Genomic DNA, 16949 nt, shown 5'->3' with positions numbered 1-16949 from the left:
GTTAAGATGGATGGACAAAGTTAATAAATGTTAAGGTTTTAGATATTTTAGGTTTGTCATTCATCAGGAAGGAGGGATTGATGAAGACATTGTTCATATAATAAAAGTTGGATAAATTAAGTGGATAGGTTGTTTTATCCTTTGATTAAAAAGTAAAATTTTACAAGGCAGTTGTAAGGTTACAATTGCTTCAGTGATTAGCATGATGGGTTGTTGGAGCATTTAAAATATTAAAAAGAGATTTAAGTAACTTATGTCAATATTTAACCTGATTCTTCTATCAATTAATTTTAGCAATACTGAAAAAAAGTTAGGTTGTTAAGAAGGATGGAAAATTTTAATAAATGTTAAAGTTTTAGATATTTTAGGTTTATCATTCATCAGGAAGGAGGGATTGATGAAGACATTGTTCATATAATAAAATTTGGATAAAATTTTACAAGGCAGTTGTAAGGTTCCAATTGCTTCAGTGATTAGCATGATGGGTTGTTAGAGCATTTAAAATATTTAAAAGAGATTTAAGAGCTCTTTATTTAACTATAGTCTTTTCCATATAGCTATTGGTGAGAAAAGATCCTTGCAGCCAACTCCATGTAACTCGGACATTATGATTTGTTGCTGCTGCTGCTGCTGCTGTTTCCGAGACCTGTAATTTGTCTGTGTTGTGATTGCATATGCAAGGACTATTATATTAAAAATTTAATGTACTGGTAGATTTTGTATTTAAAACTATAAATCTGTTCCAAGCTCATGTACTGCTTTCTAATTCTCTCTTTAAGGATTAGCAACTGGTGCATGTTATCTACTACCATATTTTCTAATTCCGTTTGATGTTTTTGGGATCTTTAAGTGTTGGCGAGCTGCTTCTTTCTTAAAGCATAAGATTGATCACGAGGAATCACTTGCACTTGCAAAGAAGTATTTGAAGTTCGCATGCAATGAAGAGCAGGCTTCTAATGTTTATTCTAAATTAAGGATACTAAAGAAGAAATTTTTAGATCGAGACAATGTTATTATTAGCAAACATGAGCCCAGTTTATTAGAGCCTGGGTCATCAGTGTCAGGAAAATATCTTACTGGAGAACTTGCCTTGGAGATGACTTCAAATTCTACAGGATTTAGTCTTCATGAATTTGAGAAATGTGGACTTCAACAGAGTCCTCAAAGCCACAGTGTTCTTGAGCAACCAATGTTGCAGGAACAGGAGCAAGTCCCTGTTCTTGAAACTTCTGCAGATCTGCATGAGAACCTTGGTTCTCTGAAGGCCAAACTGCTAAAAAAACAAACTGATTTGATTCACAATATTTGTTTGAGAAGGGAAGAAGATCTCCTCCTCAAGCAACAAGAAGAAATTTCAGAATTCCGTGTGTGCAAGGAAAAGTTGGAGTTGAATTTGAAAAGAGCACATCATGAACATTTGGGACATATTCTTGATTTGGTTATGGATTCAGCTGACAAAAATGACAAGATTAGAATGTTCAAAGTAGAGTTTGCAAAAAAAAAGGGTGGATTTGGGAAACACATGGATTGCCAATTTTTTAAACTTAAAGGCATGCAGTCCGTTGCAAGGGATAAGGAGCTACAGATAAAGAATCACTGGTTCGAAGAAGCTAAGGCTGGTAAACTAACAGAGACTTTTGATAGCATTCCTTTGTCAGAGTCTGGATTCAGGTTGGAGGAATTCAGAGGAGATCAAGATGATGTTCATGATGGTCTAGGGAACAGAATATATGACTCCAGGACATCTGTGCCATTTCAAAATAAGCATACTGTTGGGTCAATCACTGTGGGTCACTTGGTAACTAGTGGGTTGAGTTCCAAAAGCTCTGGAGGATCTGCAGTTTTGTCTCCTAGAGGAGCTGGATGCCTGCCAAGTCAAATTGATACATCCACTTGTCAATCCAGTGGTTTGAATGAAACTGAAGTTTATGGACCAAGAGGGATGCATTTGGAAGTTCCATCAACTATTCCACCTCCGGAGATGGTTGTCATGCCCATGGAAACTGAAACTCTTGCTTCTGAGATTCCTACAGGTAAGGTTGATGATATGCCTATCAACTCTGGAACTGCAGCAACTGTTGAAACTGAGAAGCAAAGGGATGCAGAAAATTCTGATATGTCATGCTCGATAACTTGTCCATTGGAAAGCATTCGACAAGGCAGAAGTACAGATAATGGTGAGGTTGCATGCTCAGCAACATTTTTTCCACAAAATCTGGTAGACTCTCCTTCCTTCATACATGAAGTAACAAGTACTGGTTGTGAAAGTGGTGTTTCATCAAGTCAGGTGAGTTTTGTTAAACTTATGAGCATGTCAAAAAAACAGGTCTCTTAATTATATTTAATTTTACATTTTCTGGATAACAAGACTAATCAACTTGCACTCACTAATTGAATTAGATTTACTGCAAAAGGGATACCTTGTGAATTAACTTGTCTGTTTACATGACCTTGAAACATCTATAAAGGGTTTGAGGTGTTTGAGTAAATTGTCAGTAAATTTTACCGGTTCTATAAAAGAGGTAAGCTGCTATTAATTGTGTCACATAGATGGATGATAGATAAATCAATAGAGAACAAATTTTGACAGTACAAAATACAGCAAAATCGATTTGTTAATTTTCAGATATCCATTAAACAGGAGGTTAGGGGTGACATTTTGTTTGAAATGAAGAAAACCCATGTTTCCTTGGTTATAATCTGGCATAGCCACATTAGTTGAACATTCTGGAGCCTTGTTGTAAACAGGAGGGCAGGGATGCCTGCACTACCAGTTTGTTATGCACTTGCACATGCACATGCTTGTTCTTGTTCTAAAGATGGCAAACATATGTGTTGATCAACACAGCAGGGTCGCAATCCTTGCATTTATTGGCAATATGAACACCAAGTTTTTTATTACTCGCTTCAAAAAGAGTGATGAACATTTGAATACTTATAGAATTATTAGAACCAGTGTCGTAAAAGACACCAAGGTACCAAAACGCTTGAAGTGCTAGGTGTTTGCTCGAGCGAAGCGAGGTGGTCACAAATATTAAATTTTTAAAAAATATATGATTAATGAGAAATATGGTAACTAAAATAAAAATGAGAAATTACGCGAGTTCTAAATCACTTTATATTTCAAATATCACTACCAATATATTAAATTACATTCATTTAAAATATCAAAGTATATATTGTTTAAATCTAATAATAAAATGATAAAACAAGAAAATATTACCATTAGAAATTCAACAATTTCCCTTAAGAAAGTCAATGATCATCAAATTTATAGACTATAGACCATTATTAATAATGATTAACATGTTTACAAGTGAGAGAAAGAAACAAAGAGGAGAGGAAGAAGTAGAGAGAAGGGGGGTAGGTTGTTGATTGTTGCTTGGGAGTGGAGGGGAAGATGTAGAGAGAAGGCGAAGAGGGGTGTAGCTATCGAGGAGGGAGAGGTGCTATTGGGGTTAGAGTAGGAGGATGGAGAGGGGGTTTGTTAGGATCGAAGGAGCGGGAGGATGGTGAGGGTGGCTGTCGTGGTTGGCAAGGGGCGATGGAGGAGGACAAGGTGAAGATAGCGATGAGCAGCGTAGGGGAGGGAGAGGGGAGTTGTTAGGGAGAAGGTGAGGATAGTAGGAAGGAGGAAGAGAGGGGTTGTCGGAGGGGAAATAGAAACAAATAGAGTTACCACGAGAAGAAGACACCACAGAGGTTCGCCTTATGCCCAGAAGTCACTCGTTGGAGGCTACTAGAGGGGCCGTCAACAAAGGAGGGATAGGAGAGAGAGAGGGGAAGGGCTTGTCGAAGGAAGACGACATTGTCACTGCTTGCTAGAGAGGAAGACAATGGCACAATTGTCATTCATCGGAAAGGAAGGAGCTGTCGCCACCATTCGTTGGAGAGGAAGATGAAGTCATCGTCGTAGTTCGCTGAAGAGGAAGATGTCGCTGTTGTGATTAGGTTTCCAAAGGGGGCAAGGGCTCATGCGTGTGGGGTGGGTGGGGGTTAAGATATGTTGACTCTAGTTCGATCGAACCAGAATCAAGAAACTAATATGTTTAGACTCGACCCATGCATTAATTGAACCATGCGAGTCAAGTGGTTCGATTGAACCAAAATTAAGAACCAAACACATGCATCAATTGAATCAGGTAGGCGCCTAGCCCGCCTAAGGCTTGGGCCCAAGCGTGTGCCTAGGTTGTGCCCAATTGAAGGCATGTGCCTGGACCTCTTCTTAAGTGCTTGGTCCTCACCTCGCTTGGGTGCCTAAGCGAGCGCCCGAGCGCCCTATGGCTTCCATGATTAGAATATATGTATATATATATCTTTTTTCTCACTAGAAAGTTAGATAGAGTTATATGTAAAAATTTTAAAGTTATACTTGGGGAAAGCTTCATGAATCAACATAGGTTAATGATATTAGATATTTATTGTAGAAATTGAAATGAGAAGAAGATATTAAAAACTTAGGACTAGATAGTAGAATATCAAATATAATAAATGTAAGGATTTTTAAGAATAGGATGGATAGGAAGGCTGTTTGGAATTAAGATGGGGATAATGTTAATATTATTTGGACTATAATGTCCAATAAGATTAAGAATTTAATAGAGGAGATTTTTTATGAAACTAAATGTAGAAGTGTAGCTTTAAGAAAGAGTTGATGATGGTGTAGGAAGTTCAAAGAACAATTATTAATAAAAAAATCATGCTTTAAAGGGATTGATAAAATTGTAAAAATAAAGAGAAACTCAGAAGATATATAGAATTTAAAAAGAAGCTAAAAGAGTTGTCTGTGTGGCAAGAGATGAATTTTATTATAATCTTTATAACAAATTATGTACTAAAGATAAGAAAAGATATATATCGAATTGCTAAAGGTTGGGAATGAAAGTATAAGGATTTAGGTAATATTAGATGCATTAAAGATTTTATTAATGAAATTAAGGAAAGATAAAGATTTTTTTATTAAGTATTAAATGAACATTTGAGAAATTACTTAGCTTAACGATAGATAATTGTGGTATATTTAGTAATTATATATTTGGTCTTAAAATTAGATCTAGTGAAGTAAAAGATGTCTTAGAAAATGAAAATAGATAAGAGTGTGAGACCTAGTCTGAAAAGGTTTAGGAGATCAAGTTATCATAATTTGATTAACTAGTTTATTTAACAAAATTATGAGATTTAGAAAGATGCATGATGAATGGACGGAGAGCTTTATGTGTCAATTTATAAGAATTGGGGTGACATGCAAAACTTTGATGATTATAGAGGAATTAAAATCATGAGTCACACTATGAAACTTAGGGAAGGAGTTGTTGAAAGTAGGATAAAATTTGAAATAAATATCTTTAAAATCAATTTGGTTTTGTGCATGGAAGATCAACAATAGAAGCTATTTATTTATTGAGATATTTAATGAAAAAGTATTGAGAGAAAAAAAAGATTTGTATATGGTTTTATTAATTTAGAGAGTCTACGATAGAGTTCCTAGAGATTTATTATGGCAAATTTTAGAAAAGAAGGGTGTATCTATTAATTATATTAATGTTATTAAGAATATGTATGATAATGTAGCCACTAGTCTTAAAATTATAGAGAGTGTGTTTAGTGAGTTCCTATTAGTATAGGATTAGAGTTATGGAGGCAATCATTAGAAATTAAATATTTTAGATTAAGTCGAATAAAACTAAATATATGTAATACAATTTTAGTAATATTGGGAATAAACAAGAGGTATAGTTAACTTGGATAGGCAAGAAGTTCCGTAAAAGCTTTTGGTACTTTGGTTAATTATTCAATAACATGGAGATATCGATGAAGATATTACTCATAAAGTAAAAGCAGGATGTGTAAAATGACGAGAGGCATTAGGAGTCATGTGAACATTAGATTTTTTTTTGCGATTAAAAAGGAAGTATTATAAGTTGTTAGATATGCAATACTTTATAGATTTGAGTCTTGGATAGAGACAATATATACAAAAAGTTTGTGTTGTTGAGATGAGAATGTTAAGGCGGATGGATGGAGTTTCTAGGCAAGATAAAAAAAAAATATTTTTATTTATGAATAATTAGGTATCTCTATAGCTTTAATAGAAGATAAAATGAGAAAGAATCATTTAGAATTGTATGAATATATGTTTAGGAGATCTATAGATCAGTGATTTAAAAAGCGCTAGGTGCCAAAAGGCGCCAAGGTCCAAAAACGCCCAAGGCGCTAAGCGCTCGCCCGAGCGAAGCGAGACGCTAAAATATAAAAATATATAATATAATTAATAAATATAATTATTTAAAATTTTAAATAAAAATATGCTATTAAATTAAGAAAATCTATTAATAGTATTAAAAATTAATCATTTCAAATAAACTTAATATTAACAGTATACTGTATACTGAGCCTGCTGACTTAGAAACGAGGAAGCAACGGCGGTAGCGGCGAGCAACGGCAGCGGCAACGGGAAAGGGAGCGGGAGCGACGAGTAGCGGGAGGCGCGAGCGGCGACAGCGTTTGCGAGCAGCGACAGCGGGAGCAGGAGCGGTGAGCAACGAGAGGCGCGAGCGGTGACAGAGGCAGCGTTTGCGAGCAGCGACAGCGGGAGCAGGAGCGACGAGCAGCGGGAGGCGCGAGCGGCGACAGCATTTGCGATCAGCGACAGCGGGAGCAGGAGCGGTGAGCAACGAGACGCGCGAGCGGCGACAGAGGCAGCGTTTGCGAGCAGCGACAGCGGGAGCAGGAGCGGCGAGCAGCTGGAGGCGCGAGCGACGACAGAGGCAGCGTTTGCGAGCAGCGACAACGGCGAGCGGCGATAGGAGCGACGAGCAGTGGGAGGCGCGAGCGGCGACAGAGGCAGCGTTTGCGAGCAGCGACAGCGGCGACAACGGCATCGTTTGCGAGCAGCGAGATCGGGATCGGGATCGGGAGTGGCAGTGGCAGCGAGTTAGGGTTGGTGTTAGAACCCTTGCAGAGTCTAAACTTGGGGTTGATCTCTTTAGGGGATCGGCCTCCTTGGAACTCTATAGGGGTTCCTCCCTTGGAGTTGCTGCTCAAAGGCTGCAGAAAAGATTCATCTATTGCCTATGAAAAGAGAAGGAATACATGGCTATTTATAGGGCTTCTAAACCCTAACTCCTAATAGGACTCCTACTTAAGACTCTTACTTCTAACCAATTCCTAGTAGGACTCCTAGTCAAGACTCCTATTCCCTTACAACTCCTAATTCTTCTCTAAGAAAACACCTCCTACATGAATGCCCCTCTCAATTAGGACTCTCCTAGCTAGAGTCCTAACAGAATGTCCCTCTCAATTATGACTCTCCTAGCTAGAGTCCTAACAGTTTTACATGAATGTCCCTCTCAATTAGGACTCTCCAAGCTAGAGTCCTAATAGTTGGGTAAGGGTTAGGGTTGGCTAAGGGTTATATCGGTTTAGTTGGTTCGATTGAACCAACTAACCAACCGAACCAGACCTAAAATCCTGGTTCCGTCGCCTTGGTTTACCCAGGCGCTCGCTCGAAGCGCCCAGCGCCTGGGCTCGGGCGAGCGCCCAGGCAGCGCCTGTTTGAAGCGTGCCGCCTGGGAGATTAGCGAGGCGCTCGGGCCTCGCCTTACCTCGCCCGAGGGCTTAGGCGAGCGCCCGAGCGCCTTTTTCAATCACTGCTATAGATGCGATGGCTAGAAGAGATAAAATGATTACTATTAGTGGTATGAGAGATAGAGGAAGATAAAAAATATTTTGATAGAAATATAAATAAATATTTAAGTATTTTTAACTTAACTAAAGATATGACCTTTTTCATATGTCAATGATGCCAAAGGATTAATGTAACCGACCCAGTGATTTAAAAAGCGCTAGGCGCCAAAAGGCGCCCGAGGCACTAGGCGCTTGCCCGAGCGAAGCGATGCGCTAAAATATAAAAATATATAATATAATTAATAAATATAAATATTTTAAATTTTAAATAAAAATATGCTATTAAATTAAGAAAATCTAAGATACAAAATCACAATGTTAAATTAATAAAAAATTTCAAATAAATAAAAATTAACAGTATTAAAATCAAAATAATATATTATTAATCTATTAACAGTATTGAAAATTAATCATTTCAAATAAACTTAATAATATTAACAGTATACAGTATACGTTTACTGTTAAAAGGAAGTGTAAAGGGGTGCTGAGCCTGCTGACTGAGAAAAGAGGAAGCGGCAACGGCGACAGCAGCGGGAGTGGGAGCGACGGGTGGCGCGAGCGGCGACAGCGGCAGCGTTTGCGAGCAGCGACAACGGCGAGTAGGAGCGGGAGCGGGAGCGAGAGCGAGAGCGGCGAGTAGCGGGAGGCGTGAGCGGCAACAGCGACAGCGTTTGCGAGCATCGACAGCGGCGAGCAACGGCAGCGAGAGCAGGAGCGCCGAGCAGCGGGAGGCGCGAGTGGCGACAGTGGCGAGCAGCGAGATCGGGATCGGCAGCGGCGAGGGTTAGGGTTCGGTTGTCACTTATATCAGTTTTAGTTGGTTTGATTGAACCAACTAACCATCATAGACCGAACCAGACCTAAAATCCTAGTTCGGTCACCTTCGTTAACCCAGGCGCTCGCTCGAAGCGCCCAGCGCTTGGGCGAGCGCCCAGGCGATGCCTGGGAGATTAGCGAGGCGCTCGGGCCTCGCCTCGCCTCGCCCGAGCGCCTAGGCAAGCGCCCGAGCGCATTTTTAAATCACTGAACCGACCTCAAATAGTTGGAACTATATGACTTTATTATTGATTTTGTATAAACACAAGTTTTTAATGATCACTAGAATTCTAGGAAGCACATACATGAGAATTTCTTAAATGTGACCATATTATACATATGTCAAACATGGATAAGTATTGGATATGGCAGAAAATATGTCCAACATGTGGGCTCCCATCAAGTGTACTGAAAGGAAAATAAGGGGACTTTGCCTCAAAATTTTTTGTTTTGTTCTCCATAGTCCAATAAGCAATTGGTTGATGGACAAGATGGAGGTGGTAGAGAGACCCTGGCATTTTTTAGGCTGGCTCTGCTGTTGATGTCGCCCTGGTTTCTTCATGGAGCATCTTGCAAGCTGATTCATTGATTTCCCTTTACATGTACCAAAGTGAACAGTTTCTTGGCCATAACTAGAACTAGAGGGACACTGGGTTCTGCAGGGAAGAGAGCACTGTGATGAGTTGGGATTGTTACTTCTTTTCCCTGTGTTTGACTGAATATATAAACCATCACATCTTTAATGGGTGTGGCTTTGAGGTTGACTTGTGGCCTTTGGTAGCTGCACTGTATGACTTCCATAGCAAGTTTTAAGTAACCTTTTAAGACCTTCCTCTACAGATATTAATAGTTGATACATGCTAGTATAGAAAGTAAAGGTTTAACACAAAAGACTAAGAAATAATAGTAATGTGAGATACATACACAGCTACAAGTACTGGTCTATGCTTATTGTTTGTTACGTGTATGATAGTTATGAAATATGTTGTTAAACAAAAATAAGAATAGAATCTGTAAATATAGTTTTGCTCGCTGTGGACATCTCATGCCATGCCCTTAATTATTTCTTAGAATATGTGTGTCAGCTCATCTGTTCTGTGTCCCATGTACGTGTCTATGGTTCTTAGCTACAAGTGAAACATCTTTGCGTGTAAGAATTGCAATTGAACATCTCATGTTTTGCAAATTATAAAAGATAGCAAGATGGACGAGATCTTGCATTCAGACCATTATTCTGTTTCATCTCAGAAGGCTATACATTACCATTAATACTTATACCAGTACTTAATGTAAATGATTTAATGTTAATTATTATTAGCATATATCAGTAATGTAAATGATTTAATGTTTCAAACATTAATATTTTCTAGACAATTATACTTATGATACTAAATAAAATGGAAGTTTTAAGCCTAAATGGGTTAGAACTTTTGAACTTTTGACTATATTTATTAAATGGATGTTGTCATGCTTTTAGATCATGGCTCATGTAAGTTATTGCTTGGACCTTGCCACCATTCATGAAATACAACTTCCAGTTCCATTTTTAATTTGGGTATAGTGAACTGAACTACTTTGAAGCATGATCTGCAGTACTGAACTGTACCATCCGGTACGGGCGGTACGTACCGGTCTGACAGGTTGCCGGTATGCGGACCGCTTGTTACCGGTCTGAGTGCACTGTAGTACTGTAGCAGCGCTACAGTACTCGGCACACCTGAGTATACCGCTCGGTACACCTGGGTGTACTGCTCGGTATACCATACCGTAACGGTACCGAGCCCAGGTCGAAACACCGGTACGGTACGGTATTACGAACCTTGCTTTGAAGTATTCATAATTCTCACTGAACCCATTTCCTTTATCATCATTATGATCTGCAGTTATTTTGAGTATCAAATTCAGCTTTCCAAGAACCCTATGCATAGTTATAAATCAAATCATCTTTACTGTCTTTAGGTTGATGACTTTTTTGTAGGGACTCATAAGGACATTTAGTTTCTGTCTTTGCATGTTGTTCTTGTGATGGTCTTGTGCCTTATTGGTCTCTCTAGATATTGGCATACCTTTAAGTACCTCTAAGGATGATGGGTCTCTTGTTGGCCCCTTTGTAATTGTTAACATGTTGAAGATGACAATTGAAATCCTAGTAGAAACACTGTCTCATGAGGTCATAGTGGTTAGACAAACCATGGAATGTCGTATTGCATATTAAACCCTTATATTGGCTAGACTGATACGTACCAGTTGACACCGGTGTACTAACACATGGCACACCGGTATATACCAGTGTTCTAAAGACAAATAAGAATGAGAAGAGGACGGCACAATTGAGGAAGAGAAAGAAAGAAGAGGAGGCTGTGGAGGAAGAGGAAGGAAGAAGAGGAAGAGGAGGAAGAAAAAGGAAGAGAAAGCGGTGTAGGAAGAGGAAGGAAGCGTACTGGAGATAGGTGGCACCAGCTGAGAATGGTAGTGGCCGCAGTATCGGTTTCATGCTCCCTGTAAGAAGAGGGCTCACGTGAAGTTTTAAAGTTTTTTTTGTCTATTGGGTTGGACTAGACTGCCCGAAACGGGGCAGTCCGTTTCGGGCGGTCTGTGTACCAATTTATGTGGTACAACCCATTTCATACTGGTCTGGCTGAAACAGAGAATTCTGTTTCAAACTACAATTTGAGTGCCTTCTGTGCAGTCTTGGCATACTTTAAAAAAATTGTGCTTTTGTCAGCCAATGTTTTCATAAACAGCTAGCTTGTGGATAATTTGCTGTTTTATGTGACTGTTATGGATTTTATGTGATTGGCTTTTACCAGGTTATTTTCAAGCAGTTCAGGCCATTCTTAAATCAGAAATTCATCCAACATTCAGCTTCATCCTCATTTTCTTGTGGATTGTATGTGTGAGCCTGAATTATTTTTTCATGTGTTTGTTGTTTGTTAATTTTTGTTAAGGTGTAGGGATAGTTTTTATGTTCACATTAACTTGTAGCTTGGGTTTCTTACGAGTTAAATTTTAATATTCAAGTGTCTGCCTCTTTTGAATGACATTTATCTTTTCGGTTTAGTTTAACTTGTATTCTCTTTGTTCTTCTGCACCATAGTACAAGTTTTGATTGCTTCACTTGGGAAAAAGGGAAACATGTGCTAGGTTTTTGCATCTTTGACTTTTGTACTAGCACGTTGAGCACATTCTACTTCTGATCGTGCATCCGTAGGAACCTTGCTTCAATGGGCATGAAAGACCTGAAGACTCTGCTGGTCTGGATGTCCAAGATTGTGGCTTTCCCCAAGAAATTCCTGCATTAAATTCAGCTGATTTTGGCACCTTACAAGTCAATCCGACCAATCATAACATGTCTGTCTTGGAATCGCTCCTTGATCCATTGGCTGTCTGTACTGGAGCATCCTTGGTTGCACAGAATCAAGGAAGTGTAGTTTCATCTCAAATTGGAGAAGAGCCTTTTGATCAGATTCAGCAATCTTCCCAACAAAATGATGTGCCAATGCAGGTGCCAGTTGTATTATCATCTTTGCTGGTTGGACAGTCTAATCCTCTCGTCCCCCAGTTTATTGAGAATTCAGTGTTACCAAATTCAGAAAGGAGATTGCAAGGAAGTATCAGTGAAGATTTAACATGCACTTTTACTCAACCAGAATCAGTCCATTATCCCCTCTTTCCATTTGCACAGTTGATGCCAACTCAAGGGCTTCATCCTGAGCCATTGAAAAATGAACTGACTAGAATACGAATACATGAGGATATAATTTCTAAGATGCATGATGATAAGGTTTGTTTTCTTTTACCAATATTCAAATACTCTTCTTGCCATCATTTTTGCTCATTATCATTGATAGTTGTATCTTGTTATTTTTTGTACAGAAATCAAAACTTAAACTAGAGTGTGACAAGGAGATAGATCAGGTAAGGAGAAAATACGATGTGTTACTTCAGGATGAGGAGTCGCAGTTTCGTCAGAACAAAGAGATTCTTGAAACCATTTACAACAAAGTTTTCATGAATCAAGTTTTAGCTGAAGAGTTCAGGGCCAAATTTATTGATAACAAGGGAAGTGCTTCTTCGTCTTCGCAAGGTATGGAATGATTTCTAAATCAGCTTGGCACTTGTTTTCTGTTGATGAACTGTTTGGAAATCTCTCTTTTAGTATTTTTAAACATTTTTTTGTCCCGCAAACATATATGCATGTTACATGTGGCTTTTCTGGATCTTTAACATAGAACTTGATTTAGCATCAGTGCAATACTATAAGTACCTCATCATTTCAGTGTCAAGGTGACTAATGCACTATTGCACTTTGATTAGCTCATTGGTTATGAGTTGCAGGTGGAAAATTTGATCAATGTTGCCGTTCTACTTTTAGGCACAGTTGTGCTTTACCTTCTTGTAATTATTTTAATTGGACTGGGTTAGTGGAACAGATGGGAAGTTTAGGTAGAGTTACTATCGGCTACTCAAGGTTTAGGCATTAGTTGAGTAAGTGGCGGGATATATGCTGCCAAGATAACATGAAGCGGTAATCATGCTTCATGTCTTTTGTTAAGTGTGCATGCTTTGACATGACTTCTTTTAGTATATTCATATCTCCATTATTGTGTATTTTTCATTGTATTTTGTTGTGCATGTATACTGTAGCAAATATATATGAATGGTTTAAGCACAGGCCTTCCGTTGGATCTTTGACAAAAAATGGTTGAAACATATCCAAATTTAGATTATGTAAATTGACCAAGATCCAAAATATAAACAAGCCTAGAACGAAAAGGTATCAGTGATTTGGAATTTTGGATGTCCTTTTTGAAATCTGGAAACTGAGACTATATATATCTACTTTCTGAAAACATGTTTAGATATATGAATTCATATGGTTTAAAATTTTATATAATACATTTATGCATGTAAAAGTCTGTTTTAGATCTTGACAATATATGTTTTTCCTCCTAGGCTTTTCATAGTTGCAGATCATGATTTATGAAGTTGATCTCGAAAGGGTTACTTATGGTGAAATCACCATGCAGAATTCTGATGGGATACCTTGGTGTATAGATGCATATTTTCAAGTATGTATATTTTTGAACTTATATAGAAGAAGTGGGGATTGTTATGTTTGTGTGGTTCCTATAAAAGATCTAAAAGAATCTACTTTAATGTTTTCAATTGTTTCACATCATGCTTACTCAATTGTTTCGCATCTAAAGGAATATCTCTAACCGTCAAAATTTATAATTATAGGAGCTTTAAATGGTCACGTAAGAAAAATATATTTTGAATTTAAAGGGTTGCATGAGGGACTTTCATTACGGGAAGAGAAATGAAGAGGGTGATATGATTTTGGATTTTACCACTTCGTATAATCTTATAATTATAAATACTCATTTCAAGAGAGATGAATATTTAATTAGTTATAAGAGTGTTAACAACTAAGGTCAGATATCACTAGAGAGTTAGATAAAGTTATATGCAAGAACTATAAAGTTTCATATAGTGAAAGCTTCATGAATTATTAGATATTTATTGTAGAAAATGGAAAGAAAAGATAGTAGAAAAATTTAGACTAGATTATGAAATTTTAAAGATGATAATGTAAAGGATTTTAAAAATAGGATGGAATGAGAGATGGCTTAGAACCTACATGAGGATGATATTAATATTATTTGAACTATGATGGCAATAAGATTCGGAGCCTAACAAGAGATTTTTTGTAAACTAAAGATAGAGGTACAACCTTAAGAGAGTTGATGGTATGTGGAAGTTTAGAAAATAATTATTATTAAAAGATTATGCTTTGAAGATTGGAAAAATTATAAAAATAAAGAGAAATTTAAAAGATATATGAATCTAATAAAGAGGCAAAAAGAGCAATTAGCATGACAAGATATAAAATTTAAGATAATTTTGTAATAAATTAGATACTAAATTTGAATATATATATATATATATATATATATATATATATATATATATTGAATTGCTAAAGCTAGGGAAAGTAAGTGTAAGGATTTAGATAATATTAAATGTATTAATGATGAAGATTAAAAAATACATGTTAATAAGAACAAATTAAAGAAAAATGGAAAATTACTTTTAGAATTATTTAATTATTCCACAAATGATTTAACTTTAACAACAGATAATAGTGGTTATCCCTAATGAAGTTTGGAAAAAGATTGAAAAAGTTTTGATAGTATCCCTATTGAGGTTTAAAGAAGTTTAGGGGACTAAGGAATAACATAGTTAACTAATTTAATAAAATTTTGAGATTTAGAAAGATGTCTGATGAATGGAGGAAAGACTTTTTAGTGCCAATTTAACTAATTTAGTTTTGTGCTAAGATCAACAATAGAAGCCATTTATTTCAGGGATTGCTGTATCGCTCGAATTAGTATGGTTTGGGTGGTATGCATCGGTCCAGGCATGGACCAATACATGGACCACCCTGTTTTTAGTGGTCTGCATTAAAATAGTAAAAAAAATCAAAAAGTGGTGGGCCCTAGTCCATTTCAGCATTAAAAGAAAAAGCATAATAGGGCTCTTCTCGTGTATGAAGCTGTGACACTACCTCTTCGCCACTACGATGTTGTAGCGGTGTTGCCTCTTCGTTGCTTTACCGCTATAGTGACTCTACCTCTTTGCTGATTCGCCATTGTGATGCTGCAATGGCGTTGCCTCTTCGTCACTTCGCCACTGTGATGCTATAGCAGCACTACCTCTTCGTCGCTTTGCCATTGTGTTGCGATAGCGGCACGACCTCTTCGTCGCTGTGATGCTATTGCTTCCCTTCGACGCTGCCGTTGCCCAGGTACTGCTGCGCTTCTCCTTTTCTTTCTTCCTTCTTCCTTTCTCCTTCCTCTTTAACCTCTTTTTCTTGCTTAAACATCGGTATGGATCAACATACCATGTGTCGGTACACCGGTACGAAGTAACATGTGTTGTGCTGCTGGTCAGTCGGCACACCGACTCGGACCGGCAATTCAAACCTTGATTTATTTATTAAAACAATTAATGAAAAAATATATAGAGAAAATGAAAGACTTACAATAGGTTTTTATTGCTTTAAAGGAAGCCTATGATAAAGTTTCTAGTGATTTATTATAGTGGGGTTTAGAAAAGAAAGGTGTATCTACTGATATATTGATGTTACAAAAGATATTTATGATAATGTAACCATTAGTCTTAGAAGTCTGTCTAGTGAGTTTTTTGTTAGTATAAGACTACATCAAGGATCTACATGAGTCCCTACATTTTCACACTGATAATAGATGAACTTACTAGTACAAACCTCCTTATTTGACATTATTTATGTCTTACTTGATGAGAGTCTAATTGGAATTAATTTTAAATTTAAGTTGTGGACATAATGCTTAGAAATTAAAGGTCTTAGATCAAGATTGAAACTTAATATATGAGATGTAATTTTAGTAATACTATGGGAATAGACAAGAGGATATCGTCAAGTTGGATGGTAAAATGTTCTATTAAGTAAAAGATTTAGGTATCTTATATCAATTGTTCAATAAGATAAAGAGATTCATGAAAATATTATTTATAAAGTAAAAATATGATAATTAAAAAGGTGAGGGGCAATAGGAGTCCTTTGTGATGTTTAAGTACCTTTGAGATTGAATTAATAATTTTATAAGAGAACAATGCTTTATGGATCTGAGATTTAGGCAATTAAGAATAACATATACAAAAAGTATATTGAAGTGGATGCATGGAGTTATTAGGAAAGATAGCAAATGACATATTTTTATTTGTGAACAATTAGGTATCGTCTCAGTAGAAGATAAAATTAGGAAGAATCTTTTAAGATTTACATGTGCTTAGGAGACTTATAGATGTGACAATTAGAAGAGATAAAATGATTACAAATAGGATGAGGACAGAGGAAGACCTAAAAATTTTTAATAGAAACTATAATTAAATATTTAAATACCTTTATCTATATATCTGACTTTCAGTGATTTCAATAGGCGCTCGGGCGAGGCGAGGCGAGGCGAGGCTCGAGTGCCTCGCTTCATTTCTAGGCGGCGCACTTTAAAGAGGTGCCACCTGGGCGCTTGCCCGAGCCCAGGCGTCGAGCGCCCGGGTTAAACCAAGCGACCGAACCAGCGTTTTAGGTCTGGTTCGATCTCCGATGCTTTAGTTGGTTCAATCGAACCAACTAAAGCACTGATATCAACCTTCCTCTCACGACTTCCCAACCCTAACCATGTTCGCCGCTGCTCGTTGCTACCGCTACCGCTGCCACTATCGTCGCTCCTGCTGCTCCCGTTGCCATTGTTGCCACTGCCGCTGTCGCTGCTTGCTGCTACCGCTGCCACTATTGTCGCTCGTCGCTCCGACTTCCGCTGTCGCTGCTCGCCACTACCGTTGTCGTTGCAACTGTCGCCGCTCGTCGCTCCCGCTCTCGCTACCACTGCTCGCTGCTACTG

General features: G+C 37.7%; 1 protein-coding gene across 7 annotated transcripts in view; it reads left to right on the top strand.

Annotated features, from left to right (window-relative positions):
• The window catches only part of LOC135586200 (uncharacterized), a 77760-nt gene that overhangs the window by 58175 nt on the left and 2636 nt on the right, over positions 1-16949 (top strand). For 6 of the 7 annotated variants that reach the window (XM_065152513.1, XM_065152515.1, XM_065152514.1 and 3 more), the window contains 3 exons: positions 851-2287; positions 11714-12286; positions 12379-12589. In XM_065152513.1, coding sequence (XP_065008585.1) covers positions 851-2287; positions 11714-12286; positions 12379-12589 — 2221 coding nt within the window. Of the gene's footprint in view, positions 1-850; positions 2288-11713; positions 12287-12378; positions 12590-13458; positions 13575-16949 lie in introns of all 7 variants that reach the window. The other variant, XR_010496788.1, reaches the window with a different exon arrangement.

This window comes from Musa acuminata, chromosome BXJ3-5, assembly GCF_036884655.1.
Source record: "Musa acuminata AAA Group cultivar baxijiao chromosome BXJ3-5, Cavendish_Baxijiao_AAA, whole genome shotgun sequence".
In the NCBI taxonomy this organism is placed as follows: domain Eukaryota; kingdom Viridiplantae; phylum Streptophyta; class Magnoliopsida; order Zingiberales; family Musaceae; genus Musa; species Musa acuminata.
Note: the sequence above shows the minus strand (reverse complement) of the source record. Positions and strands in the feature narration are given on the sequence as shown.